Source organism: Mesoplodon densirostris, chromosome 3 (genome assembly GCF_025265405.1).
Source record: "Mesoplodon densirostris isolate mMesDen1 chromosome 3, mMesDen1 primary haplotype, whole genome shotgun sequence".
NCBI lineage: Eukaryota > Metazoa > Chordata > Mammalia > Artiodactyla > Ziphiidae > Mesoplodon > Mesoplodon densirostris.
This window is the reverse complement of record NC_082663.1, coordinates 150,308,632-150,335,071: the sequence shown is the minus strand read 5'-3', so window position 1 is coordinate 150,335,071 and position 26,440 is coordinate 150,308,632. Positions and strand designations below refer to the sequence as shown.

At 56.6% G+C, this 26,440-nt stretch overlaps 2 protein-coding genes across 2 annotated transcripts; both read right to left on the bottom strand.

Moving 5' to 3' along the window:
* Positions 1-533: 533 nt before the first annotated feature.
* On the bottom strand, positions 534-1,700 carry RAX2 (retina and anterior neural fold homeobox 2). Its single transcript, XM_060092381.1, has 2 exons — positions 1,485-1,700; positions 534-872 (listed from the first exon to the last, which is right to left on the bottom strand). Exons 1-2 carry the CDS (start codon positions 1,698-1,700, stop codon positions 534-536), a joined length of 555 nt encoding a protein of 184 aa, XP_059948364.1.
* A 4,082-nt stretch (positions 1,701-5,782) lies between these two features.
* On the bottom strand, positions 5,783-11,517 carry MATK (megakaryocyte-associated tyrosine kinase). The gene is made up of 12 exons (XM_060092380.1): positions 11,494-11,517; positions 11,005-11,118; positions 10,803-10,918; positions 10,498-10,717; positions 9,927-10,020; positions 8,457-8,522; positions 7,212-7,311; positions 7,052-7,136; positions 6,893-6,966; positions 6,583-6,778; positions 6,118-6,204; positions 5,783-6,022 (listed from the first exon to the last, which is right to left on the bottom strand). The coding sequence occupies exons 1-12, from the start codon at positions 11,500-11,502 to the stop codon at positions 5,783-5,785; spliced, it is 1,401 nt and encodes a 466-aa protein (XP_059948363.1). The 5' UTR covers positions 11,503-11,517.
* Positions 11,518-26,440: the final 14,923 nt, after the last annotated feature.

Genomic DNA, 26,440 nt, shown 5'->3' with positions numbered 1-26,440 from the left:
TGAGTTTAAAAAGAACTCCGCCCCCTACTGGCTGTGTGGCCTCAAGAAACTGGCTTCCCCTCTCTGGGCCTCAGTTTCCTCCCCTGAAAAATGAGGCTGGTGGCCATGCCCACCTTGTGGGGTAAAGCAATGGGCACATGGGGAGCACACAGTGAAAGGGGGTGGGTTGAACGTGAGCTGCTACTGCTGTTACTTGTTATTTCTTAGAGAGAGGGCGGCAGGCAGAGGGATTTAGACTCATCAACTCAGAATTCACATCCCAGTTGCTCCTGATTGCAGTCTAAGAACCTCAGAATCCAGCCCACCCACGCCCACTTGACAGATGGGGAGACTGAGGTCCCACGAGGGCACAGACTCCCTTGAGACCAGGCCAGGGACCCATCCCCCTGGCCAGGGATCCTCTGGCCACCTCCTTCTTGAAACCAGGTGCCAGTTACCCTGCAAGGCAAGGTAAGGAGGTGGTGGTGGGGTGGGGGACCCGGCGTGGGTGGCCACAGACAGGATGAGGAGGGAGGGCTGGGCAGGCACCAGGTTCAGGCCGATGGCCAGGCCCTGTCCAGAGCCTGCACATGCTCCTTGGCCAGCAGCCGCAAGGATGCCTCCTCCAGGGTGAAACCGTCCGTGAAGGCTGGACCAAAGGCGTGGGGCCCGAAGGACCCCTGCAGCCCTGGACCCGGGCCCAGGAGGCGTGGGAGTCCCGGCACGGCTGGGGGCCCAGGACCCAGCCAGGGCTCCAGGGGTAGTGGCATGGCGGGAGGGCGGGCAAAGGGCAGTGCTGGGGCCTCGGGGAGCCTCGGGGCTGCCACGGCCCCGGAGCCTGACTCCAGACGCTCCTGGCGGCGCCACTTAGCCCGGCGGTTCTGGAACCACACCTGGAAGCAGCAAGAGAGGTGCTCCTGGGTCAGGGCTGGTGGGGTGAAGTGAGGCCACTCTTTCCTGCTCTGGGCCTCCCAGCCTCTCGGGGTTCTGCCTGCTGTCTAGCCTGACCCCCATCTGTTGCAGTGCCAACATATGGTGTTACCTCCCCCAAGGAGAGGGCTGTTTTGAGAGCAGGATCTCTACCTCTTGGCCCCCATCAAATCAGCCCCAAAGTCCTCTGAATCCAGGCTCTCCTTGCCTTTCCCTTTGCCCAGGGCCCTTCAGGCTCCCTGGCCTCCCTCCTGGTCTCTCTTGGCCCTTGGCATGAAGTTCCAGCCACTGAGCTCAGCATTTGAGGCCCTTCCCAAGCTCCTTCTCTGCCTCTGCTTCCGCCTGCCTCAGCACCCAGCTCTGTGGAAATGCCTCCTATTTCACCCCTCCACACCTTCACACACATCGCTCTGGAGGGCTAGGAAAATGCCCTTTCTCCTTTCTAGATGGCAAATTCCTATTCAAACATCAAGGCCCCAGTCCCACGTCCCCTCCTCCGGGAAGCCTTCACATGCACTGGGAGGGTTCATACCTGGCACCGGCTCCCTCCTCGGGTTGTTAGGGGGTCCCCTCACCTGCACGCGCACCTCGGGCAGGTGCACCTTGGCGGCCAGCTCCTCGCGGCTGTAAACGTCCGGGTAGTGGGAGGTCTCGAACGCCCGCTCCAGCTGGTGCAGCTGGTACGTGGTGAAGGTCGTGCGGTTCCTCCGGTGCTTCTTCTTGGGGGCCTCCTCGCCAGGCCCTGGCCGCCCACCCTCAGCTGCTGGCCCCTCGCCTGGGCTCAGGAACATGGCTCCTCCTCGCCCTCACCTGGCTGGGCGGCAGCAGGACAGATGGCGGTGAGACACGGGAGGGACTGAGGCTGGGGAGGGCGGGGGAGCCCCCAGCCCCTGCTGAGTCTGGGGTAAGATATGGAGCGGCTTCTCCCTCCACTGGGTCCTGCATTTCTTCTGCCTCCCCAGCCTCTCTGTCCATGTCGGATCACCTGACTCTGTCTCCACTTCTTTCTCTCTAATCATTTTTCTCTGTGTCTCTGTCCCCCCCCGCCCGCCTCTATTTCTCTTTCCCTCTGGAGCTCTCCCTGACTGCCTCTGTCTCCCTTTATCTCTCTGTCTCTGTGTCTAGGAGCCCCAGGAAGGCAGAAGCTGGGACACTGCCTTAAGGAACACTTCCTTACCCCCCAGTCTTCTGCCCTGGGGGGCTCTCTGTGCCCCCAACTCCCACCCAGGCCCACCTGTGCCCACCTGCCCAGTGCTCACAGCTCCCAGCAGGCCCTGTGACAGCCCCTGCCGGCCCAGCTCCGTCTGCTGCTGGCCTGGCCCAGCCAGACTCGAGGGGGTTGGGGTCGGGTGGGAAGGAGGATTAGCGAGGTGATTAATTGAGGGGGCCCCTCCCGCCCAGGTGCTGGTTGCTCTGAGCCACAGAGGGAGGGCCGGGTTCCAGGGGTTGGAGGGACATCATTAGCCTGGGTCTGCCACCCCTCGCTGTAGGATATAAACAAGAGCCTCCCCCTCTCTGGGCCTCAGCTTCCCTAACTGTAAGATGGCAACAACAGGACTTACCCCATGGGGCTCTCATAGGGACTCAATGAGCTGATGAAAGGAAAGAGCATCGCACAGTGACTGGCATACAGCAAGTGCTTAATGAATGTCCACTGTTACGGCTTTTTTTTTTTTTTTTTTTTTTTATCATCTGGTGTGAGAAAAAGAACCTCTCAGATTCACAGATGTCAACAGGGGTTGGGGAAGCTGAGGTCCCCAGAGGTGAAGGCAATTCCAGTTGCCCCCTGGGCACTGTGCAGGGCAAAGGAGTATGGGGCATTTTAGCTGGGTTTTGAGGTATGAATAGAAGTTCACTTTTCAGTCACTCAGTAAACACTTATTGAGCTTACTGTATACCAGGTACTGTTCACAGCAGTGAAAAAAAGAGACACAAATCTTGAAGCTGGCATCCTAGTGAAGGAGACAGACAGACAGATAATCTGTAACTATATAAGTAAAATATAGCATGTCAGGTGGTCAGAAGCCTGGTGAGAAAACTCAAGCAGGGGAGGGAAGGTTGTTCTTTCAATGAAGGTGACCAGAGTGGGAGATGGAGTACAGGCTGTAAATTCTGGACAAGACTGGGTGTGAAGAGGTGGGTACTGGGGAGCCATGGGAGGTTGTGGAGCATGGGAGGGGCACAGATGGCATTTTGGATGAGTAGCTATTGTGTGCAAGATGGGAGGCCAGGAGGATGCTAGAGGCCTGGTCAGAGAAAGGTCGGGGGGAGAGGCAGGAGAGAAATCTCAGGGGAGAAAGTCTGAGGAGGAGGGAAGAGGACCGGTATACCCGGGCCCTGTTTTTGGGACAGGTGGATGATGCGACTGTCCCTCAGGCGGTGGCCTGAGAGCCGGAGCAGGATCTTGGGAAGCCCCTGAGACTGGTTTGCGAACCCCCCTCCCCAGTCTAAGGAGGCTGGGGGCTCAGGCGGGGGTGGGGTGTGTGTGCCCTGAAAACAGAGAGGAGGGGCACTGGGGTTGAGAGGGGGCAGGATGAGGCCCAGGAGGAGGACAGAGGGAGTTTGTCCCAGCGGCAGAGCAAGGCGGGAGACCCAGGCCTGTGGATGGACTAGGGAGTGAGTGCAGAGGAAGCAGAGTAAGTCCTTATCTCATCTCTGCTGGCTTTGTATAGATAAGGGAATGTAGGGAATGTTGGCTTTATAGGGGAAAGGCACACACAGAGAGAGAGAAAGAGATGGAGACAGGCACTCACACACAGCATGACTGCACATGCTCAGACACACTCACATGCAGCAAAGGGGTGCAGGCCCTGGAGAAGTCGGGGGCAGGGGCGAGCAGCCCTGGACGAGGAGGGACGGCCCGGTGGGCAGGGGGCTTGATACCCAAGGGGTTGGCCAGGCAGGGAGGCCCCAGAAGCCCTGAGCCCAGGCCGGAGGGCCGGTGAGTGCTTCCAGAGGCTCCTGGGGTCCCTCCAGGCCTCAGCTGCCCCACCTGTACGGTGGGCTGGGGCCCTGTGGAGTGGGGGCAGGTAATTCCCCTAACGCTTCATCACTTGGAAACGCTAAAGAGCTGCTCTGTTCACAGGCCCCATTTAGCTAATTGGCCCCGGGTGGGTTAAGAGGCGAAGGAGGGATTTGGGTGTTAGGTGCAGGAGGCTTTGGCGATTTAACAGGATGCAGCTGAAGGTCCAGACGCTGTGTCAGCTTACAACGCCGGATTAGGGGCAGGCCAGGGCGGTGTGGGGCCATGGTGACAGGCGGCCCCTTCCATCTGGATTAGGTGGGGGCCAGGCCACTCTCAGCCCCTCCAGCCTCCCACCCTTCATTTCTCCCCCAGGAAGAATCGCTAAACCCCTTAGGGTGCTGGTGGGGAAACTGAGGCCAGAGGGTGGGCAGGGCTCAGGGGGGGAACTGAAGGAGGTCAGCGTGACCTTGAGACATTTCTCAGGCTCCATTCAGACAGGGGTGGGGCAGTCAAGGTGGGAGGCCGTGCTGTGGCCTGGTGTCCCCTCACCAGCTCAGGGGGTCCTGGGGAGCGGCCCACTGAGCTGTCCAGAAACCCCCTCTCCAGGCAACCTAGAGGCTGGCTGTCTGGGAGCATCATCAGAGAGAGGGTGGCTGACAGTCACAGGTAATAGCTGAGCACTAGCTGTGTGCTCTCAGTCCTTCACTGGTGTGAGCCCTCAGGGTCCTCATGTCTCCCCCGGAAGAGACACCTGATCATAGAGGAGGCTTTGGGGGCCCATGGAGGGGGGCCGCCCCTCTACTTTGCCCAGGACACCCCGAGTTTAGCACTAACATCCCTCATCCCAGACATGCCCTCAGTTTTTTTTTTTTTGCGGTATGCGGGCCTCTCATTGCTGTGGCCTCTCCCGTTGCAGAGCACAGGCTCCGGACGCGCAGGCTCAGCGGCCATGGCTCACGGGCCCAGCCGCTCCGCGGCATGTGGGATCTTCCCGGACCGGGGCACGAACCTGTGTCCCCTGCATCAGCAGGCGGACTCTCAACCACTGCGCCACCAGGGAAGCCCAAAATTTGGAGGGAGTATTTTTTTTTCATGCCCTCAGTTTGACGCAGTGGCTCACGGCAAGCCCGGGCCACACAGCTACGGGCAGTCAGGATTCGAACCTGGGGGTGCAAGCCCGGAGCCCCAGCCCCTGCTCGAGAGTGGACGGGAGGGGCAGGGCCTTGGGACAGGCCGTGCGGCTGGCTTTTTTCAGAGAGTGTTCCCTGGAGTCACCGGGTGAGGCTGTTGGGTCGTGACAGGTGGAGGATGTAGCCACACTGGAGCGCCCCAGGAAGGGACGAGGGGCAAGGCTGAGGAAGAGAGGATGCCAGGACAGGGGACTCGGATGTCCACAGCCACTGGTCTCCCACTGTCCTTTGCACCTGGGCCCCTGAGGGCTACGGTGGGGTACTTGCCACCAAAGGAGGTGGCGGACCCGTGGATGATGGCAAGTGGCTCCACGGGTGGCTGTGATCCCTGGCCTGGGGGGTCTACTGGCCCCAACCCAGGGGAAGTATATGCCCCTCTGGGCTGCAAGGTCCTAGCCAGGTGAACCCCTCAGTGGGCAGAAAACTGGGCAGGCAGATCACCCCTGGTGAGTGACGGGGCCCCCAAAGTGGTAGCAGAGAGAGACTCAGACACCCAGTCCTTAGAACCAGTCTTTATCCAGGTGCTAATCCTTCACTTCCTTGGGGCCGTGGTGCCCAAGGGCTGCCCAGAGCACCCTGCCACCAACGCAGCCTGCCCCTGTGATGTGAGCCGGGCGGGCAGCTCACTGGCCCTGCCCCTCCTCAGGCCTGGCCCGAGTCCCCACCCTGTGCTCCCCACTGTCTCAGTTCTCTGGGGCCCGAGGCCCCGCGGGCAGGGTCAGGGCTCCTGGCTGCGGGGCAAGGTGGGACCGTCTGCATCCTGCCCCCCGTTGGGGGCCGAGGCGCCCGCGCTACGCAGCTCCCGGGCCAGCTTCTCAGCCAGTTTGCGGAAGGGCGGCCGGCGAGCGGGCTCAGCCTCCCAGCAGCTGCCCATGAGGGCGTGGATGGGACCCGGGCAGCCCTCGGGGGGCTCCATGCGGTACCCCTTCTCCACGGCCTCTGACACCTCCTTCAGCGACTACGGGCAGAGGGCACGCCGGTGCGGGCTGGGGGTCAGGATCACGACCCCTAGACCTGCGGGAGACCCAGCACCGCCCCCCCGCCCCTGCTCACCATCTTGGGGTACGGAGCCCGGCCGTATGAGAAGACCTCCCACAGCAGCACTCCAAAACTCCAGACGTCCGACTTGCTGGAGAACTTCTGTGGGGCCGGAGATCAGGGGGAGAGGGACCCCTCAGGGCTTCTGCCCTAGCCCCTGCTTCCTCCAGGAAGTCCCCCTGGGTTGACCTTTAGTCCAGGTCTCCTCCCAATAGGCTCCTGCCTCTGAATCCGTCCCACCCCCCAACCCAGGCTCAATGCAAGAACGAGGTTATTCTTGCTCTCACTTGCTGAGCCCAAGACTGTTTCAGAAATGAGGAGACCAAGGCCCAGACTGGGGCTAAAAGGAACAATTATGGGCCAAGGGCTTACCAGGGAGGCGGAGCCATTCCCTTGGAGGTTCAGAGAGGCAAGAGACAGGCCCAGGGTCACACAGTGGAGCTAGGATTCCAAGGGCCCTGGGGGGTAAGAGGGGCTCACCCCGTGTTTGAGAGCCTCAGGTGCCGTCCACTTGACTGGAAGCCGGCTGGAGTCCAGCCCCTTCCGCTCGGCTTTGGCCAGGCCAAAGTCGCTGACCTTGGCCACCAGGTCCTCGGACACGAGGATGTTCCGGGCGGCCAGGTCTCGGTGTACCAGCTTCTTGCTCTCCAGGTATTCCATGCCCTCGGCCACGTGCCTGGAGCGGAGGGGTGGTGGGCACGGGGCTCGGGTGCCTGGACCACAGACTCCCAAGGCCAGGCTCCTCCCTGCTCCGTGCCTTGGTCTCCCTGCCCCCGGGAACCCCACTCACAGGGAAAACTGCAGGAGCTGGGGGGTGTTCACAAGGGCCCGGCCCCGCGTCCGTAGAAAATTCACCAGGTTACCCTGTGTGGGAGACACGGGTGGGGTGAGGGCTGCTGGAGCCTGCTCGGCTGCCGCACCCCGCCCAACCCTCGGGCCCTGCCCCCACCTTGCTCACGTGCTCCATGACGATGTAGAGGCCCTGGTGCAGGATCACACCCAGCAGACGCACCAGGTTCTTATGCTGCATCTTCCTGGGGGCAGGCGGGCGTGGGGTGAAGGTGGCTTGGACCCCCACCCCAGGGTGCCCTCCCCTCACCAGGACTCACGTCATGACTGCCGTCTCGTCCAGGAAGGCCTGGGCTGTCACATCGCACTTGATGTTCTTCACGGCCACCTTCTGTCCCAGGTACTCACCCTGCAGGACGGCTGGGGGCCAGTGGGGGAGGAGATCAGGACCCCACACAGACTGAACAGACACAGGGACATACCCACTCACACTGTCCCCCAAGGATGCCGATGCAGCGGTGGGTCCCCAGGCTTGGAAACCCCTCCCCTACAAGCTCCAGATCCCTGAGCAAAGAGAATCACCTAAACCACTCTGCAAACTCCAGCCCTTGGGCCCAATCCAGTCCCAACGTGGGTTTTTGCAAGGCCCACAAGCTCAGAATGGGTTTTTACATTTTTAAATGGTTGAAAAAAGATCAAGAGAAGAATATTTTATGACATGAAAATTGCACAGAATTCAATTTCAGTGTCCATAAATAAAGTTTTATTGGCACACAGCCATGCCTGTTCATCTCCCTGCGGCCTGTGGCTGCTTTCCTGCTACAAGGACAGAGCTGAGCAGATGTGACAGATGGAAAATACACACACTCCAGCCTTTTCCAGAGAAAGTCTGTGAGCCCTGATCTAGGCCCGGGGGCCTTCTAGGATAATAACTTCAGGCAACGGCATCAAAACAGAGGGACCAGGGACTTCCCTGGCAATCCGGTGATTAAGAATCAGCGCTTCCGGGCTTCCCTGGTGGCGCAGTGGTTGAGAGTCCGCCTGCCGATGCAGGGGACACGGGTTCATGCCCCGGTCTGGGAAGATCCCACATGCCGCGGAGCGGCTGGGCCCGTGAGCCATGGCTGCTGAGCCTGCACATCTGGAGCCTGTGCTCCGCAACGGGAGAGGCCACAACAGTGAAAGGCCCGCGTACCGCAAAAAAAAAAAAAAAAAAAAAAAAAAAAAAGAATCAGCGCTTCCACTGCAGGGGGCTGGGGTTCCATCCCGGTTGGGGACTAAGATCCTGCATGCCATGCAGTGTGGCCTGGAAAAAAAACTACAACAAAACAAAAGAGGGACCAGAGGGACCAGCGTGCGCCAGAGCCCGGGGTTGTGAAGGGCTCACACCCGCTGGGCGCCTGCCTGAACTACCTTTCTCCTGGCCCCGGCTGTCGTGAACCTCCTTTCACAGAGAGGAGCCCTTGGGTTCTCAGCCGCACAGCAAGTAGGAATCAAATGTGGATGTGAATTCCTCTCTGGGACCCTCCCACCCTCCTTCAGCCCCTGCCAGGCCTCCCGCTCACCTCCAAACTCTCCTTCTCCGATCTGTGCTCCCAACGTCAGATGCTGCAGGTTCAGTAACCAGCCGGCTGTCGGGGGGAGACCCGGTCAGAGGGCTGCCAGGTGCCAGCCCCTCCCACAGCAGCTCCACCTGGCGGGAGACCAGGCCGTGTGGCACGCAGTGGCCCCAGCAGTGGCCCAAGGGCGTGTCTGAGGCTCCGCACTCCTGGTACCAGTTATGGGGCGGCCAAAAGCAACAGAGCCCTTCTCTGTTCCATCTGGAGACTGTGTCCTTCCAAGGACCCTGTGGGCTCTTCCTTTACAATCCTTTATCCCTGACCACCCAGGGACACACCCAGGCCAAAAAATACAACAGAGACTGGTAAAGCTTCCAGAACCTGCTGGTAAAGGTTCTGGAACCTTCCAGAATCTTCCAGCGCTCTAAGTCATCATCTGTGTTCCAGCTTCCCTGATCTTTCTCTCAAGCACCCCTGTGTTCTTCCCCCCCCCCAGCAGGTTCTGTAGGTCTCCTCCTCTTCCTCCCCAAAGCCCCTCTCCAAATCACGAGCCCTTGAGTACAATCAGGCATGGTGACACCAGCCTCCACCCAGGTGCCATCCCCAAGACGCTTCCAAGGAGACAGCCACGATCACCAGGTTCAAAAGGGGTGGCCACGGTAGGACACATTGGCTCTGAAAATGGAGGATTTCACTACTCAAGGGCTGGAAAAGCATTTCAGGTGAGGGGAATAGAAGGCACAACAGTACAGAGGCATGAGAGGAAACGAGGAGTCACACAACCCCATGGGCTTGTGGAATAGAGGAAGGGCTTTGTAGATGAAGCAGCTATAGGGGAGGGTTCTGGAAGGCAGTGGAGCTGCCCGAACTCCCTCCTTTAGGCAGGGGAGTGATACGGGTGATTTTCACGGTAGATAGCTGCCTCTGAGGCCACAGGGTTTGGGAGGAAGGGGGACTCCCCGCTCAGGAAAGAGGTGGTCCGATGGGACTGTCTGAGGCTGGGCTAGGGCAGGGGCAGCCAGGCAGGGAGGGGCCGGAATTTTTTTTTTTTTTTGGCGGCGCAGGGTGTCTGCGGGATCTTAGTTCCCCGACCAGGGAGTGAACTCTTGCTACCCCCTGCAGTGGAAGCGTGGAGTCCTAACCACTGGAAGTCCTGGGGAGGGGCCAGGTTTAACAGGTGTTAGAACTTGGCCATGGAGGGGGTGTGGGAGGGTGGGGGGCGTCGAGGATCTGCCCAGGGTTTCTGGCTCAGGGATGATGGGAACAGGGGCAGGGGTCGGGGTGAGGGGAAGCAGCAGGTGTGAGAACTGGATCAATATTGTGCCCTGCCCGGCCCAAGGGCAGCCCAGGTCTTCTGCCTGCAGAGCCAGGCACAGCGACCTGCTCAGGTGATGTGGCCTTGGCCATGTGCCCAGGCCCCAGGGCCCTGCCTCCCCAGGCCAGGCTAACACTGAGCGGAAGGGCGGGGCCCCTTACCCTTGGCCAGCTCCTCCTCCGCTGACTTGGTGCCCTGCTTTCTCTTGGGTTTCACCAGCTTCGTGCAGATGGCCCCCTTGTCCTTGCTGTAATGCTGCAGGGTGGGGCAGGGCAGAGGCAGCCATGAGCCCACCCCGTGGATGAGGGAACCCCTGCACCCCATCCCCTTCCTAGGGGGGATCTCTGGATGGGGTGGGTGGGAGCTTGGGAGGAGGAGAGGGGGTTCGTTCCCACAGGACTCTTTAGGCTGGTTTCCATGGGAACAGGAAAGGATGCAGACTAGCAGGAAACAGGAGGATGGGGAGTGTCTTGGCATTGGTGTCAAATTGGAGGTTCCTAGGTGTCCCCAGAGGAGTCACCCCAGTCTCTGGAGGTGGGACCTGGAGGACTCAGACCAACTGTAGGGTTTGGTGGCCCATGGAGACCAGCCCCTCCTTCTCCCCATTGGGGAGCAGACACCTCTGAGGTCCCATGTCCAGCCAGCGGTCGGGGTAGGGTGGAGCCTGGCATTTTTCCATCTCTGCAATGAGGGGGCATGGGCTCTGGGGTCCCGGGCCTGTGGTGGCCGCACCTCCACCATATCCATGAGGTTGCAGAAGCAGACCGCCTCGTCGATGGTGAGGTGGCCGTCCCGGTGCAGCACACGGTAGTGGATGACGTCACGGCCGAAGCTCACGCACAGCACGTAGTCGCCCGGGTGCCGCGCGGACTCTCGCACCAGGAACAGCCCGTCCTCGGGCGGCTGCAGCTGCTGCACAGCCTCCTGGCCCGAGATCTTCCCGTGGAACCACCTGCGGCCGGCGGGAAGATGGGCTGGGCATGGCTGGCCGGCCCCGCTGACCCCGCCCCGGTCCCGGTCTCTTCCCCACAACTCACGGCATGAGGCTGAGCTTGGGGTCCGCCGAGAGGGCCTCGCGCTCCCGCAGTGCGCCCGCCGCCAGCAGCCCCTCCTGCCCGCTGGCGTGATGCTTGGCGCGGTACCAGCTCTTGTTCTGCGGGAAGGGAGCCAGGTGGGGTCGGTGGGATGGTTTCCTGGCGGAGTCCCCTCTCCCCAGGCACACGCCCCCTCCTCACTCACCTCGCAGGCCTCCAGGATGGTGACCACGTCACCCTTGCGGAAGGCCAGCTCCCCGGGCTTGGGGCGCGTGTGCTCACACTTGGTGATGCATTGGGTGCCTGGGGCCCAGCGCCTCTAGTGGGGGGGGGGTGCCGAGAGGGGGAAAGGGGTCATGAGAGAGATGCGGGGTGAGGGGAGAGAGAGGCCCAGAGGAGAGAGAAAGACTGGATTGAGGCAGAGACCACAAACAGCACACAGCGAGAGAGAGGAGAGGAGAGAGGGCGAGGGAGCGAGCAGAGGACATAACAGAGTCACAGAGCCGGGGCCCAGGGCAGGAGGGCAGGAGGAAAGGGTGAAAGAAAAGAACACCAAGTGATAGAGGAAGATTGGCAGACACCACCAAGGGGCCACGGGTCAGAGAGTAAACCTCCCACTCCCCATGGAGCGGAGCTCCTGTGGACTGAGCAGAGGAAGGGCCGGGGCACAGGCACCCAAGTTGGGGGTACTCACCGTTGGCATCCTGGCTGAGATGGGTGAGGGGTGCCAGGCGTGGAGGAAGCGAGGGCTCCCCTGGGGAGGGGGCAGAGACCAGCTGGAGAGCCCAGATTCAAGCGAGGCTGGGGCCCCAGGGGCCATGACCACCACTTCCAGCCCAGGCCAGGTGGAGGTGACAGCCAGCCGGCCTCCCCAGGCTTGTAGGGCTCCCCAAGCTCCTCTGGGGAGGTGGTCTTTCCCTGGAAGAGTTCCTTAGCATGGAGCCTGGCCCTGCCATCATCCCCAAAAGGAAACTGAGGCACAAGGCAGGCACAGAGCAAGTGGCCAGGGGCTGACTCAGGCCCCAGCAGCCCACACAGTGTGTGGGGAGCTTGGAGCCACCTAATGGAGCCTGGTTCTTCCTCTTTTCTGGTAAGTAGGCAGGGACAGGACAAGGAAATAGAGGATGATTCAAGGTCATTCCTAAGAATCTCTGACCCTGAAGGGGGTGGGGGCCGGAGCAGTGCAGCCCTGCTGGGCTCCTGTGGCCACCAGCTGAGCCTCTCTCCTCTCCCACCCCACGCTGACCCAGGACGGACACACAAAGTCCCTCACTGCTGCTGGGGCTGGGGCATTTCCGCTCCCTGCTTCCCCCATGGACCCCACCAGGTGGCTGGGCAGTGGGACAGGTTGGGAGGGGTGAGTCTCTGCTCCTCGAATATGTGCCCCCAGAAATCCCCAGCCCTACGTGTACTCACACGCATACTGATCCATGTACACACAGAAACACACAGGTGGACACAGGTACCCACAGGCACGCGGGTATGCAAGCAAAAGCAGGTTCTCCTAGAGACAGTTGTGCACACACGTCTACACGTGTGAACACACGCACAGACTCTCGGACATTCGGAAACGTGTGTACCGGCCCCAACCCCCGCGACCACACACAAACCCACACTTGAACACCTGGGCGCCAGACGCTGGGCCACTCGGGCACGCAGAGCTACACGCAGGGCCGCGCACACGCAGCTCGGAGACACGCGCACATCCCTCCACGTGGACCCGCGGATACACACACCCAGGGGCTTGCAGACGCGCACACCCGCACCCACAAAAATACCACCCCACCCCACCCCGCTCCTGGTCGCATCTAACCACCCCCGCCCCAGCCGCGTACCGGACGCGCGCCCCGGACGCGCACGCTCGCGCTCGCATACCGGCCCCTCCCGCGCTCGCCCGGCATACCTCCACCCGCGAGCCCTTGGGGTTCCCCCAGTGTCCCACCGTCTCTCCCCACCATCCCCACCGGCGCGCTCACCTGTTCAGGGGTCGCCCCTGGGCCGCACCCCGCGCCCGCCCCCAGGAGGGCCCCCGCGCGCCGGCTGCGCACCCCGAGGCGGCCCCGGCTGCACAAGTTGGAGCAAGTTGCTCCGCTTCCTCATTTTGGGGGGGAAGGCTGGGATTGAGGAGGTGGGGAGCGGGAGGCGCGGCGGCCTGGGAGGCCCCCGCGGGTCCTAGCGCCGGCCGTACTGCGGTCTGCTTAGCGCGCCGCCGCCGCCGCCGGCGGCCCCTCCCCGCCCCGCCTCCGAGGCCCCAGGCGCCTCCCGCGCGGCCCGGGCGGGGGCCGGCGGCGTTCTCGGGCTCCACGCCTCTCCCCGGCCTGGCGCTGTGGGGCGCGCACCACTGCCCATTCCGGGAACCCACACCTTGGAGCGTGGAGCTAGTGCCAAGCGAGCACAGGGAGGGGAAGGAGAGTGAGCTTCCCGTCCGGGGAGGTAAGCAAGGCACAGAGCCCAGACAACACGGTGGACCCTTCTGACTAGGATTCCAACGCCCTCAGTCAACTCCTCTAACAACAAGGATCTCATTTCAGTACCTGGCCCCTGGAGAGGGCTGCTGGTGCCTGGAGCAAAGAAAGCCCTCAAAATGTCAACCACTATGAATATCCTTATCATCATCAACGACATTAAGGGAAAATTGGGGCCACAGGAAAAAAATCACCTGGAACTGGAGGCCTCCTGGCAGAGCAGCCATCCTTGGATGGTAAGAGTGGGGCCTCCACAGTGCCAACGCAGCTGTGCCAGAGGCAGCTGCCCTCCCCTCCCAGCCTCAGTTTCCTCCTCTGTAGGGCCAGGCAGCACCAGCTTCCAGCTCAGAGGACAACTTGATGAGCATTTCATGGCCTGGGGGCCTGGCTCCCAGCTGTCGCTCTGCGATCTCCCTTACAATTCTTTCTATGAGTGGAGGACGCCGCTTGGACAAGGATGAAGCTGATCTCAGCAGGGTGATGAAGCAAGATGCCCAGAATTTAATTTTCTGGTACCCCAAAAGGCTGTCTGTGCCTCTAAGGTGTCATGTGACTTCTGGCAATAGAGGCCCAGTTACAAGAATTACAGATATTCAATATCATGCAATATTATGCAGCAAAAACTAGGAAACTATGTGTATTAAAATGCTAAAATCTCTGGTTGTCAAAAACAACCACCACTTACCAGAATGTGATACAAAACAAAATGCACGATCCCATTCACATTACACAGGAGACAGTAAGTCCAAGGGGAACATTCCAGAAGGGGACCCTCCAACCGGCAAAGGGTTATTCCCAGTGAAGGAAGCACGTAGGAGGCGAGCAAGGGGGAGGATGTCTTTCTCTGTGGTGGTGTAATTTACTAATGCTGGCAGCATTTGCAGGGAGGTTTCCTGCTGGTCAGGCTCCCTGTGCTCCATGGATCTGGCTGTGGGATCATCCCAGGGTGTGCCCCAGCGCCCCCCTTCCCAGCCACAGGCACTGCTTTGGACCAAGGGGCTGGGGACCCTGCAGCCGGCATTCAGCGGGGTCACTGGGGGCCAACCATATACGGCAAACCATCATCACTTGCCCAAAATAGAAATGCAGCGTCAAAGTAGCCACAGCGGAAACCCAGCAGCACCACTAGTCACACCAGCCACTTCAGTGGCCCCAGGCCCACGATGGAAGTCTGCCTGCTCTGCTCAGCAAGGCCATGAGCCTGTGCTTAAGACACCCCAACACCCTGGCACACCATGGAGACTGTCTCCTTGATGCAGCCAGAGAGATGGGAGGAGGTCGAAGGGGTCTGCTTTCTCTCCCTGCAAAACCATGATACTTGGTGTCTGAGAAACAACGACATCCTCCCCAGGACCCCCAGGGGTCCTTGTCCCACACTCTGGGAGGCCCTTCCCTGGAATGAATAACCAGAGAAACCAGAGGTGTTGAGACTGGAGGACAGTCTTTTTTTAAAAATTTAATTAATTAATTTATTTATTTTTGGCTGTGTTGGGTCTTCATTGCTGCGCGCAGGCTTTCTTTAGTTGCGGCGAGCAGGGGCTACTCTTCATTGTGGCGCGCGGGCTGCTCACTGCAGTGGCTTCTCTTGTTGCGGAGCACAGGCTCTAGGCGCGCAGGCTTCAGTAGTTGTGGCACGTGGGCTCAGTAGTAGTGGCTTGCGGGCTCTAGAGCACAGGCTCAGTAGTTGTGGTGCATGGGCTTAGTTGCTCCGTGGCATGTGGGATCTTCCCAGACCAGGGCTCGAACCCATGTCCCCTGCATTGGCAGGCGGATTCTTAACCACTGTGCCACCAGGGAAGCCCTGGACGACAGTCTTAAAAGGAGACAGCATCAGGTGCCCAAAGCAACAAGGGCTGGCCTGGGTGAGGGAGGCCCCATGGTGTGGGCATGGGGCATGGAGCTGTGCCTGACTCTAGGGGGATAGATTTGAGTCCATGGTTTATTTGGGTCATAAGGGGTGAGCTCCCCATCTCTGGAGGCATCCAAGAACCCACCACTTTTTTTTTTTTTTTTTTTTCTTTTTTGCGGTATGTGGGCCTCTCACTGTTGTGGCCTCTCCCGTTGCGGAGCACAGGCTCCGGATGCGCAGGCCCAGCGGCCATGGCTCACGGGCCCAGCCGCTCCGCGGCATATGGGATCCTCCCAGACCGGGGCACGAACCCGTATCCCCTGCATCGGCAGGCGGACTCTTAACCACTTGCGCCACCAGGGAGGCCCGAACCCGCCACTTTGAATCACAAAGACGCGATGGCTCTTCCAGTCCCTGGAGATGGCAATACGTTTCTCCTGTCTCTTGCCTTCTACCAGCCTGAAGCCAGTTGGTAGCCACATCATGGATCGGTCTCCCAGACTTCCCCAGTGCCAGACTTCCCACCCTCCACATTTCAGTCCTGTTGACTTGATTCCAGAAATTCTCTGACCCCACCCCGCCCCAGGCAAGCCATGTGGTGCAGGCTGGTGACACAGAAGCCCCCTCCCTGCTCTCCCGGTTGCCTCCAGTTTTCCGCCTTGCTATCATACACCTTCCACTGCACCAACACGGGATGAAAACGTGGTTGTGCCCTCCCACTCCACACTCTATACCCTTGCATAGCTCCCCACTGCCCGAGGACAGAGCCTCAAATGCTCAGTCTGGCACTCAGGGCTCTTCATGTTCAGCCTCCAGCTGACCCCCTGGGGCTTGTCTCCTGTTCCTACCAAGTATCTCCCAGTCTGGCAGCGCTGAACTGCAGGAGTTTGCCTGGCTGTCCCCTCTGCCTGGGATGTCCTACCCCCTTGTCCAGAGGGCATCCCCAACTCTCGCCATCTTTTTGAAGCCTTCCCCATCTTTCTCAGAGTAAGACCCCACTTCTATGCCCTGAAAGGACACAACACTAGCCCTCTCATCTTGCTGTGTGACGGGCGTGGACCTGGCCTTAGTGACTAAGCCCATCAGCCTGCCTGAGGAGGAACCAGCCCAAGGGAAGCAGAGAGACTGAACCCCTCGGGGAGAATTCAAATGCTTGGATCCAGCCATGCGTGGAGTTCATGCTCTGCCTAGTGTTGGAAGCTGGTCTTTGCTTTTTGGTGGCTTCGGGAGGGGGTTTCTGCGACTTGCAACCAAAGGGATTCCTAGTACTGAAAATGGGACCAGAAGTTCGGTGTTGAAATGAACGGAATCGGGGCTTCCCTGGTGGTCCAGTGGTTAAGACTCCGCGATTCCAATGCAGGAGGTGTGGGTTTGATTCCTGGTAGGGGAACTAAGATCCCACATGCCGAGTGGCCAAAAAAAGAAAAGAAAAGAAAAGAAAAGAACGGACTCTATGATGTGGAACTGGTGAGTCAGATTAGGTTGCCCTAAACTCAGCTAGGAAGAGGGAACTCCTGGGTGTCCCCTTCCACAAGCTGATAAATCCGCCGTCCACCCACTGGGTCAGGTGGCGCTGGCAACAGAGGAGCCCTGATGGACCTACCCCATCCCCCTCCCAAAGGCCTTTCTTTTGCTCGTCCAAATCTCACTGTTCTCACCTTTCTCATCTTTCTCCTGTTTTCACTGTTGCAGTTTGCCCAACCCTCCCTTCTCCAAGCTCTTGGAGACTACTGGGGCCGATCCTCTCTCTGGAATTGGAGCAGCTGAGACAGAGAGGCGAGGCTGCTTGCCCTTGGTCACACAGCTGGCTGGGGCTGAGAGTCAGGCCCGCGGACTCCCCCACTGGGGTTCTAAACTTCTCAAGGGCGGGGCACATTTCTTATTCTCCTTTACTAATACAGAGGAAAATCATAGTAGGCGTGAACAAAGGGCATCATGTGACAGACACTTTACTACGTAATGCATCAGTTGGAATTAGGATTGGCTACACGGGGTGGAAGACCCCCAGTGCTAGAGGTTTGAATTAGATAGGAATTAATCCTCTCTGAGGGAGGCAATCGAGGGCTGTGACAGGGACCCAGGCTCCTGCCGTCTTCTGGCTCTGCCTTTCTCAGCACTTGAATTTCCACTTCTTGATACAAGATGACTGCTCAAGCTCCATCCATCCCATCTGCATTCCAGCCAGCAGGAAGCAGGAAGTTTCAGAGAACAATGGTGCACCTCTTCCTCTTAAGGACTTTTCCTGCAAGATGCACATGACACCTTCCCTTCTTCCCATTGGGTAGAATTTAGCTACAAGGCCAAACCCAGGAGCAGGGGAAGCTGGGAAATATGGACTTTACACTAGGGGCCAAGGAAGATGGGGAGGCGGGAGCACTGGCCTCCTCTTCCTCAAAGCTCCCAGGCTCACTCCCATCTCAGGGCCTTTGCATTCCTGTTCCTCCTGCCTGGGACACTTTCCCAGACATACCCAACATTCCAGAAACCCCACAGAATATTTCAACCCGCTGACACTTCACACCCCCTTCCTTTGAAGCTCTGTAGAACTACCACTACAGACCGAACATATATTTTACTTTATCTTGTTTACTGGCTGCGTCTTCTCTAGAACGTCAGCTCCCTGAAGGCAGGGATTTTGGATGGTGTCATTCACTGCTGTGGCCTCAGTACCTGGCACACAGCAGGTGCTCAGAACATACTTTTTAAGCCAGTGAATGTTGGGGAGAGAAGAGGTAATGAGCAGTGCCTGTCACTTGTGAGGTGAGCACTCTCACTGGACCCATTTTTCAGATGAGAAAGCTGAGGCTCAGAGGCTGCCATGCTCCAGGACATGGGAAGTGGTGGGCTGAGCTTTAAGCTCAGGCCCGTCTGGCTCCAGGGCCCACATACTGGCTGCCCGGCAAGGTGTGGGGCACACGGTAGACCTCCCGAAGAGAACGCGCCAGTAACAGCTTTCTGGATGTGGAGGGGCAGGTGAGGCAGGGCAGCTGCTGCCAGCTGTGGGGACAGCTGAGCTGCACAGCCCCAGCGGATCCTCGGCTGGAGCACACCGGATCAGACTCGGCTGGATCAGACTGCCCCAATTAACACACCTTCACATTTAGCTTTCTCTCCCTGCCAGGGGACGCAGGGGATTCAGCGCAGGAATACTCCCCTCTTTCGAGGAAAAATGCTTTGCAACCAGAGTGCGGTCTGCTGGGCCATTCTTGACTTGTCCAAGGAAGGGCCTCTTGGACGACCTGCTTTGGGTGCCAAGGGTGAGCTTCAGGCGGATCTGCCTTTGATGGGAGAGGGTGCCTGCTCTTCCCCCATGTCCCTTGGTCCCATCTTCCTTGTACCAAAGGTGGAGCTGGGCACCTCACTTCCCAGGCATGCTCAAGGGTTCAATATATGTAACATGGGTCTGTGTTACCTCCTGGCTTGGAACCTTCCCCTGCTGCCTGCTATGCTCGCAAAACCCAGCTCCCCGCTGTGGCTTGGCAGGCCGCTGTCACCTCTCTGCTCCCAGCTCTCTCCTGTTCCTCAAATGCTCCAGGCACCGTCCAGCCTCAGGGCCTTTGCACGTGCTGTTTTTGCCTCCTACTGTGTGCTCCTCTCAGCTCTTCGCAAGGCAGGCTCCTTCTTATCATTTCCAACTCCTCCGTGCCTGACCACTCAGAGGGGCAACCCACCATCAAAGCCCGAATCACTGCCGGTTACCCTGTCTTGCTCCTGTTGACTGCCTTTGACTCACCTTGCTCCCCTTGACAGAGCGTAGGCTCTGTGAGCGAGGGTAGGGACTGGCTCTGGCCTGGGCAAGCATTTATCTCTGGAGCCTGGCATGCAGTAGGCCCTCCCAGAACAAATGAACACAGAGTTGTGTGAGAGGGTAAAGTTAGAGGGACAGCGGGCGATCCACAAGGTACCGAAAGACTTGCCCCTGTGCCCCTGCTCCAGGATCCACCTTGATCCTCCCTATCCTGTCCCCCACACCCTCATCCTCTAACGTAGGAGTCAGCAAACTCTCTGTCAAGGGCCACATGTCTTGACTACTCAGCTCTGCCGTTGTAGCTCGAAAACCACCAGAGAGAGAGAACACAAGGGAAAGAGAACAGGTATGGCTGCATTCCAATAAAACGTTACTTATGGATGCTGAAATTTCAACTTCATGTACTATTCACATGTCATGCAATATTGTGACTCTTTTTTCCCCGCCGTCTAAAAATGTAAAGAACCGGGCTTCCCTGGTGGCACAGTGGTTAAGAATCCGCCTGCCACTGCAGGGGACACGGGTTCGAGCCCTGTTCCGGGAAGATCCCACATGCCATGGAGCAACTAAGCCCGTGCGCCACAACTACTAAGCCTGTGCTCTAGAGCCCTCGAGCCACAACTACTGAGCCCGAGTGCCACAACTACTGAAGCCCACGGGCCTAGAGCCCATGCTCCACAACAAGAGAAGCCACCACAATGAGAAGTCTGTGCACCTCAACGAATAGTAGCCCCCGCTCGCCGCAGCTACAGAGAGCCCGCGCGCAGCAATGAAGACCCAACACAGCAAAAAATAAATATATAAATAAATAAAATTTTAAAAATATTTTTTAAAAAATGTAAAGAACCATTTTTAGCTCACTGGATGCACAAAATCAGATGGTGTGTGCTAGATGGTGGGTAAGTGTGCTGGAGTTTGCTGACCTCTGGTCTCTCTCTGTCTTTATTTTCTTATAAGTAGGCACATTTTCTAATCTATTTGATCCTATAAGTGCACTTCTCATCTATTAAATTAAATGTGTCACTATTCATGGCACATAGTAAGCTCTCAAGTGCTCTCCAAACTACATAAAGCTCCCCAACTCAGTGATGAGCCCCTCGAAGGTATGGATGTTTTCTTCTTGTCAAAATTAATAGTAGCAATACTTGTAGAGTGTCTGGCTGTGTGCTGAAGACTGTGCGAAGCTTAAAAAAAAACTGTTTTAAACAAAGCACTGTGTGTCTCACTCCCCAAGGGCTGCCACTGCTGTTTCTATTGGCTGTTTCTCTGGCATTTGCTTCCATCTTCCCAAATAATGGTTTACACATCTCTGGATTTACCAGTTGAATATTGTCCATTGATCTCCTACTCCTGAAAGTATAGATTTAGCTCTATTAGGCATATTGCTCTCCCAAAAGTTATATCACAACTTTCGTTTAAATGAATATTCAGTGCTTACGTTATTATATGAAAATATTGTTCACAGTGCAACAGTGTGCACTAAGGAACACTTTTATTTTCTAGGACTTGTTTTTTGATTTTCCTGGAGTTAGTGATTGCCTTTGTTTTTTGTGTGTCTGTGACTCTCTCTCTCCCCAAGCCCCTCAGGTGGAACTAACTTCTCCTCACAGGGGCAGTTGTTGCCCAGCTGTCCTTCTGGCTTCTCTTCTTCAGCTCCTGGGATTCCTGGGATGTAGCTCCAGTTTCTTGGGGTAAGGTCTCCTGTTTCTTGGTTTGTGCCCTTGTTTTGGGAAGGTATACTCCCTGGGCATTTCCAGAGAAAGTGTTTTCCTTCAGCTCTCCTGTGTGATTGGTGGTTTGGCTGAGGACAAGTGTTCTGAGTAGTGGATATATTACCTTGCCTTAGGTCTTCCAGCTTCCAGTCTTGGGCATTTGAACAATCTGAACTGTTCTGCTTCCTCATTTTCTGCTTGTCACTCCCTTTCTCTCTGGAAGCTTGTAGAATCTGCTCCATCTTCTCTTTATTCTCCACATCCTGCATTTTCACAGTGTGGGTTTGGTGTGGGTCTATTTTTCACCTGTGGTGCTGTACATTCAGTGGGCTCTATCATATCTTCCATTCCTGGCAAACTTCCTTGGATGATGTCACTGGTGATTTTTCCACTTTTAATTTCTCTGGTCTCTCTCTGTGGAACTCTTCTTTGTCATATATTGGGCTTCCTGGATTGATCTAATTTTCTTGTCTACACTTTTTTCTTTTTATCTTCTCACTCTTTTTTTTTTTCTTCCAACGCTTCTGTTGCCATTTGAATTTTTATCCTCAGGTTTTTCATTTCCAAGAGCTTTTTCTGGTTCTTTGGATGTTCCTTTTCAAAAGGCAAATTTAAACTTGTTTCCTGGCTAGTGAACTTTCTATTCACTCTCTGAGTATAATATATATGCATAAGGTTTTTTTCTAGAATTGCTTTCTTCTGTTCTCATTCTCTCTTTCCTCCAAGTTACTTTCCCCCCCTCTTTGGGTTTTGGCCTCTTCGCTGGCTAAGATTTATGAGGGGAGGGCTACAGAGCTGACAGGAAGCCCTTCGCCATGGGAGAGGCTTCACTCTGGGGGTGATTGTGGGGGGGACTGGCCACTGCTGGGGAGTCCCCGAACATCAGCAGCACCTGTAGGGCTTTTCTCACACATGGAACATGCGTGACTTCCATTTTAATCACCGGTTTTCACTCTCACCCCTGCCCTCCATCATGCCGTGTCCCTGAGGCTAAACCTTTCTGGGCAGCAAGTGTTAAAAAAAAATGCATTTTATTACTGAGTTCTCCCCACAGCTCTACAAGTTTGCTGCTATGAGTTTCAATCCAATTTTATAAGAGGCTCAGGAGGTGAAGTGAGCACCTGACACCCCATGACTAATATGATAAAGGGCCACAGAGTCACCCTCACTGCAGGAAGTTACAACTCTGGTTCATCTTTGGGTTCTCCCAAGAAAGTGGTGTTTGCTGATTGAAATTGTAAATTTCAACATTCTCTATGGGAGACACAGGGAGGCCCTATGAGTGATGGCCCATGGCACATAATAGGTGTTCAATCAACATGTGTTGAATGAATGAGATAATGAAAGAACAGTATAATGAGGATACAAGGCGTGCCAGAATGAAACCTAACTGTTAAACGTATGTGCAGAAAAGAATTTTGGAAAATAAAAGGGCACAGTCCTGACTTGGGGACAGTGAATGAGGCTCCTTTGTCTACAGTGGTGGGGGAAGGTGTGCGGGGGAACTCGCAAACCTCTGGTGGAATGCGTTCTTCTACGTGGAAGTTTCACATGCCTTAAAATGTTCATGCCTTTCGATCTTGGGCATCTGTGGAAGGGAGAGAATCCCAACTGTTCAGGAATGTGTTTGAAGAGGTATAATTTATAATTTGAAAACAATCTAAATGTCCAACAGTAGGGGAACAGTTAAGCAAATTAGGGTATGTTCATTTGGTGCAATGTTATGCAGCTATTAAAAATTACATCTCTTGGGCCTCCCTGGTGGCGCAAGTGGTTAAGAGTCCGCCTGCCGATGCAGGGGATACGGGTTCGTGCCCCGGTCTGGGAGGATCCCATATGCCGCGGAGCGGCTGGGCCCGTGAGCCATGGCCGCTGGGCCTGCGCATCCGGAGCCTGTGCTCCGCAACGGGAGAGGCCACAACAGTGAGAGGCCCACATACCGCAAAAAGAAAAAAAAAAAAAAAAAAAAAATTACATCTCTTCATAGTAGCCAAAAAGTGGAAATGACCCACATGTCCATCAACTGGTGAATGGATAAAATGTGGTCCATCCACACACTGGAATATTATCCTCCATAAAAAAAGAGTGAAACACTGACATACACTGCAACGTGGACGGACCTTGAGAATATGATGCTCAGTGAGAGAAGCCAGACACAGAAGGACACACAGTGTGTGATTCCATTTGTGTGAAATATCCAGAACAGGCAAATCCACAGAGACAGAAAGTGGATTCATGATGGCTGGGGGCTGGGAAGGGGGATGGGGAGTGACTGCTAATGGGGATGGGGCTTCTGTGGGGGATGACGGAATGTTCTGGAGTTAAATATTGGTGATGGTTACACAATGCTGTGAAAATACCAAAAACTGCTTAGTCATACACTTTGAAATAGAGTGGTGAATTTTATATTATGTGTATATTAGCACCATAATAATAATGAAAAAGATTTGTCTCCAAAGGTCCCCAGAAGAATTAAATTAGAAAAGTTTATCTAAGCACCTCGAAAACACAGTTGAGAAATCAAAGTTGTTATAATGTCAACTGAAGAAAAGGAGGAATCAAAGTCGTATAAACAGCCCATCTGTAACCAAGAGTGTAGAAAATGAGAAAACTGGAAGGAAACACAGAGTATTAACAGTGGTTGACTTTGCTTCCCTTCTTCCATTCTTCTGAAACTTCCAAGGTTTTTGTAATTGGAAAAACCCAATGCATTAAAATTTTTTTATTGTGTTAAAATAGACATAAAATTCACCATTGTAACCATTTTTAAGTGCACAGTTCAGTGGCATTAAGTACCTTCACATTGTTGGGCAACCATCCCCGCCATCATCTCCAGAACTTTCCCATCTCCCCAAACTGAAACTCTGTCCCCATGAAACACGGACTCCCCCTCTGCCTCCCCCAGCCCCTGGCCCCCACCATCTACTTCCTGTCTCTGTGGATTTGACTCCTCTAGGGACCTGCTATGAGTGGAATCAGACAGTATTTGTCCTTTTGTGTCTGGTTTCTCTCACTGAGCATCATGTCCTCAAGGTTCATCTACGTTATTTGTAGCAGGTGTCAGAATCTCCTTCCTTTTTAAGGCTGAGTAATATTCCATTGTATGGATGGACCACATTTGTTTATCATCTGTTAATGGATACTTGGCTTTTGGCTTTTTCCCACATTTTGGCTGCTGTGAATCATGCTGCGGTGAACATGGGTGTGCAAGTATCTGTTTCCCAGTACACTTATTTTTCAGAACTTGGGTGGATATAAACAGGGTGACACCCCCCCCACACACACCCCTTACCCTGGGCGGCCCTCTCCACCTTAGGGAGAAACATGGGTCCTCTGGCTTGTCCACTCAGCAGAGCCTTAATCCGCTTACCTGAAACATCTTCTCATTCCGGAAGCCAAACTAACGGGTGACCAGGGAGAAGATGGAGCCAACATTTCCCCAAACAAGTCTCGGACTGGCTGAGCCTTGGAGATGCTCCCTCTACCACCGAGTGTAACTTATTTGGACCAGGAGACGCAGTGCGTTTTTGAGGCTCTCTGCGTTATTGGTGGCTTTGCAGGTGGGGTTGGCAGATCTGCACTTTCATGTCTGTCTCTCCTGGACTGCCTGCCAGGTCTGGCTCCAGCCCTGCCCACACAGCCCCGCGTCATCCGTCCTACACTCACCACCGTCTCCTAGCAACCAGGCTGGCCCACCAGCATCCCAAAGCCTGAGGTCCCGCATCGCTGTCTTGGGCTGCTTGTCCCCGCTCAGCGGTCTGAATTCTCAAGTGCCTGGTCCCGCGTCTCCCTGCCAGCTGCCAGCTTGCTCTGGGGTCCTCTGCCTGGTGGGGAGAAGGCTGGAGAGGAAAGATGAGAAGCAACCGCTCTTCAGGCCTGCAGCGAGCACCATAGCCCAGGTGTCCCATCCATCTGGACCGAGTACATCGCTAACCAGCTGCCTGATTTTGTGGCTGCATTGCCTAAACTCGGTGTTCTGGAGTTGCTGGGGAGGGGGGGCAGATTTAACTCTCTGTCAACTGGATTGGTTTTACACCACCTGATGGAGAAGATCACATCCGTCTTCCCTAGGAGGCAGGGATGGGATGGTGAGCAGTGGGTCGTGAGATTTCCCGGAGCTGCTACTGCCAGGATGTGAGGAAGGCTCATGGTAGCGGGACAGGGGCTTCCCACAAAAGTGCAGCGGTGATGGCCACCCCTGAATGCCAACCCGTTCTCCCTTCCCTTCATCCTCTTGCCACCGCCTTAGCCAAAGGCTCTCATCCTAATCGGTACAGTAATCTCCTGGGATGACACCGAAACAAACGGTGTCTTCTTATCTGCTAGGAGGTGAATTCCTCCAACACAGATACCCATCCTTGAAGGTCAGAGCATGGTTTCAAGCATTAACATATTTACTGAACTTGGTCTATTCTAGACCTGGGGTGCCGTGGTGGGTAAGGCAGATACACTTGCTGCCCGCAGACAGTTCACAGCATGGGAGCAAGGCAGATAACAAATGATTTTAATCAGTGGCGTGTGGCATAAAGGAAATGAATAGGGTTATGTGACAGGTTGAGGTGGTCGAGGAGGCCTCTCTGAGACCAGAGGAGAGGAGCAGCTGGCCATACAGGCCAGGGGAAGAGCTTAACAGGCAGCGGGGAAAGCATGTGCAAAGGCCCTGGGGCAGGAAGAAGTTTGGCTGGTTCACTGAGGACCAGCAGAGACTAGTAGGTCTGAAGTGGAGTTACTGAGGCAGAGAGTGGCAGTTCTTTGGGGGGGCTTTGTTGGGGTTTGGGGTTTTATCTTGAGTGTAATCCTGAGTTTTATCCTGAGGCCCCAGCTGCTGGAGGGTTGAAGCTGCACAGTGCCAGAAGCTGTGAATAGAGAGCAACAGAAGTGGGACCAACAGGACTTCCAGATGGCTCGGCCCCGAGCACAAAGGAACCCAGAAGGACTCTTCAGTGGTGGTGGTGGTCAGCCTGGGCAGGTGGGTGAATAGCAGAGCTGTCGACAGAGATGCAGAGGGAGAGGGTGTGTGTGGGTGAAGCTCCCCCGCCTGAGGTGGAGAATGTCCCCCGTGCCCAGTCTGTGGCTGTAGCCGAGGGGCTGCTCTGCCTTCACTCGTGCTGTTGGGGTGCTGCTCCCTCAGGAAGAGCCCAGAAGCAGAGGAGAGTGGCCTGCCCTTCCGGGGAGGTCAGAGTGGTCAGGCACCAGCTGGCTGCTTCCTGTTCCCGGTAGATAATGTGCCTGGTAGAACCAGGCTAAGCTTTGTCTGCATGGGGGGCCAACACTCCCTTGGCCCAGCTCTGAGAAGGGGGTCCTAGCTATTTCCCTGCCCTGGTCTGTGCCCATGGGCATGTGCCACTTCCGCTACGGGCCACTGCAACCTCGCCCGTCTCCTCCCCTCTCTGCCCTCCAACCTGCCCTTTCCCTGTCTGGACCCCCGCCGCCCCCTGAGGTTTGCAATGAGGACTTGGGGAAACCGCGGGGTAACTCTTGGTAGGGGGCCTGCAGGCGGAGAGCCACCCCTCCCAACTCAGCTTGGCTGCCCCCTCCTCCAGGAAGCCTTCCGGGTCCCCGACCCTCCCGCTGATGGTCCCGCTGTGTATCTCCTGGACCAGGTCAGGGTGGGTTCCTTGAGTGGCTGCAGGATGTGTGTGATATGAGTGCTTCTTGGGCTGGATCCCCGGGATTGGGGGTGGGGTCTGCAGAGCCTGGCTCCTCTGCATTCCCAGGGGACCTCAGTGTGGAGATGGCCTGAGAGGCCCACACCTGGGCAGCACCAGTCCCTTGGACCTCCTCCCCATCCACACTCCCAGCCTCAGAGCCTCGGGGAGAAGTTCTGGCTGGTCAGGGCCCCTGCCTGGGGCCCTGAGAGGCTGCAG